At 34.4% G+C, this 2282-nt stretch overlaps 1 protein-coding gene across 1 annotated transcript; it reads left to right on the top strand.

Moving 5' to 3' along the window:
* The first annotated feature begins 335 nt into the window (after positions 1-335).
* Positions 336-1836, top strand: LOC134756219 (ADP-ribosylation factor-like protein 16). Its single transcript, XM_063693048.1, has 3 exons — positions 336-620; positions 1087-1185; positions 1639-1836. The coding sequence occupies exons 1-3, from the start codon at positions 342-344 to the stop codon at positions 1834-1836; spliced, it is 576 nt and encodes a 191-aa protein (XP_063549118.1). The 5' UTR covers positions 336-341.
* The last annotated feature ends 446 nt before the right edge of the window (positions 1837-2282 follow it).

The raw sequence follows: 2282 nt of genomic DNA, 5'->3' as shown, positions 1-2282 counted from the left end.
GTGCGTGCTAAATCACTGTTATACATAACATAAAAATTTTAAGATTGCCGGGAAAATAACATTTATGTTTCCCATAATTACTTTTCTTATTAAAATTATCGTATTTTATACTTTTCTTTAAAACTATAGAAACTGTTATAAACGTTTTAGGCTTTACATTATTTTGATCTCACGACACACAGTTTCTCAGTTTATTTATGTCAAGTGGCGCCATCTATAAAATTGTTTGATAAATATTTTCGTTGCTTAGCAACCTTACGGCGAACCTCTATTGACTTAACGCGGTGTTTTAGTATTAATATCCAGACTATAGGGAATGCAAGTTTAATATTTAAAAAAAAATGAATAAAAACATTCTTCGCCCTGTAGTGGACGACCAAGAGCCACGTATTAGTGTTATTTGTCTTGGTCCAACTGGGTCAGGTAAAACGACTTTGTTGAAAAGGCTACAAGAGGCCGAAGGTATTGACAATACTTATAGTCCTGTACCCACCATAGGAACCAATATTTATGATATACACTACCTTAATAAGAGTGGGAAAAAACAAATATTAAGTATAAGAGAAGTCGGCGGAGAAATGGCGTCACTATGGAATAATTATTTGGAAGGAGTTGAAAAGGTATTAACATTATTTCTAGTACAAAGTAGTAAAATGGTACAACATTAGAATACGGCCTTATATTTAATCGAATTTTTGGTGATACATAAGAATACATAATTATAATTTTAACTTTTCATCAACACAAACAAAGTAAAAATAATGTTGTTTGTTTGTTGTTCTAAATCCAATAAAGCACCTTCACATTTTTCTCAAGTCCTGTAGGCTGTATCGAACATATAGTGCGACATAAAATAGTAGAAATTAAATAAAATGAAACTAAAAAAAATCACACCTAAATTGTTTTACGTCAAAAATGTGACAGTTACGTAGTAAGTGGCGCCCTCAATAATTTTCTACAATTTCTTGTCGGACTATACGTATTTTTATCGAATACATGACTATTGAAAAATTTTTTAGAACCCAAGATTTCTAATAGATAGGTGTGTGAAAACTGATTTCATTAAATGTACTTGTTATGTTTCAGGTTATGTTTGTAGTGGACACCTCTAATCTGTGTCAGATATCGGCGGCAGCTCTCATGCTATATACATTATTGGCCGAGCCCTGTCTCAAACAAGCTAAGGTTAATATATTCATAGTTTGTAGTTATTACCTTTACACATTATACACAGATAATTATGAATAAAATCTCTGCAATTGTACTAAAGCCTGGCAAGCGCTGCGCTAATGCGAGCATTGGGAGCATCCTAAAACGCGACTGTTACAAAAATATATGTATGTTGGTTATACTTTAATAAAATCTAATAAAATCCAAAATCACACTATCAACATAAGGTATCTTAGAGACAAATTTTGTATAAGTATCAATTTGAGATGAAAGACAATGTTTTACTATACGGCGAGATCTCGTTCAGCGCAATCTTCTAATAAAACAAGTGTCAAGCAAGAAGTACTTGGCTTACCGTTGTTTTAAATTATGTCAACTTTGTTTTTATCATAAAATACTACGCTTTACTATTCACGACGTCTCGTTCAGAGCAATTAACTAATAAAACTACATTTAACTTGCTTTCAGTTCATCCTAGTGCTAAGCAAGATGGACTTGGCTTACCGGCAGATGCGGAACGAAGCCCTGCTGATGCTGCAGAGCCGCCGGCTGCTCGCGGACCTCCCGAGACCCCCGACCATTCTCGAAGCGGCGCCGCTTACCGGCGAGGGCCTGCTGGAGCTGAAGGCGCAGCTTACCAATCAGAAGATTAAACCTGTAATATAAGTAAATAATATACTTATGAGCAACACACGTTAAACAAGAAAAGCATATTATAATACAAATTACATGTATAGCTGAGGGTTGCTTTTAAACAGAATTTAATATGTGGAGGTGACCAACAACTGAAAACAATTAATTCTCTGAAAGTAGGTACCTATTTGGTCAGATTACACTTTGTTGGTTGAAAATTACAAGGCAAAGAGCACTTGATTAAAATGTTAACTACCGTCACCATACTTTGTTAAATTACATAATTGCATGATGTTTTCGTTGAGGTCAAAAGCGAAATTTGTAAATATGTAAGTAAATAACTATGTGTGTTTATTTATGGGTACTGCGGTACCGGATCGATTCGATAATCGATCCGGTACCGCAGTATTTCTATGAAAAACAAGGCATAGTCATTGCACAGTCTATAAAACAATACAGTTATTCGACGAAGCCCTCTA

The sequence above is a fragment of the Cydia strobilella genome, chromosome 3, assembly GCF_947568885.1.
Source record: "Cydia strobilella chromosome 3, ilCydStro3.1, whole genome shotgun sequence".
NCBI lineage: Eukaryota > Metazoa > Arthropoda > Insecta > Lepidoptera > Tortricidae > Cydia > Cydia strobilella.
The sequence above is the reverse complement of the archived record's forward strand: the minus strand, read 5'-3'. Positions and strand labels throughout refer to the sequence as shown.

What these genes read in the sequence shown, in the direction of transcription:
- LOC134756219 (XM_063693048.1), top strand. Translation starts at nt 342, where the DNA reads ATGAATAAAAACATTCTTCGCCCTGTAGTGGACGACCAAGAGCCACGT. An exon ending in ATTTGGAAGGAGTTGAAAAG is followed by an intron (nt 621 to 1,086) that starts GTATTAACATTA and finishes GTTATGTTTCAG; the next exon opens with GTTATGTTTGTAGTGGACAC. An exon ending in CCTGTCTCAAACAAGCTAAG is followed by an intron (nt 1,186 to 1,638) that starts GTTAATATATTC and finishes ACTTGCTTTCAG; the next exon opens with TTCATCCTAGTGCTAAGCAA.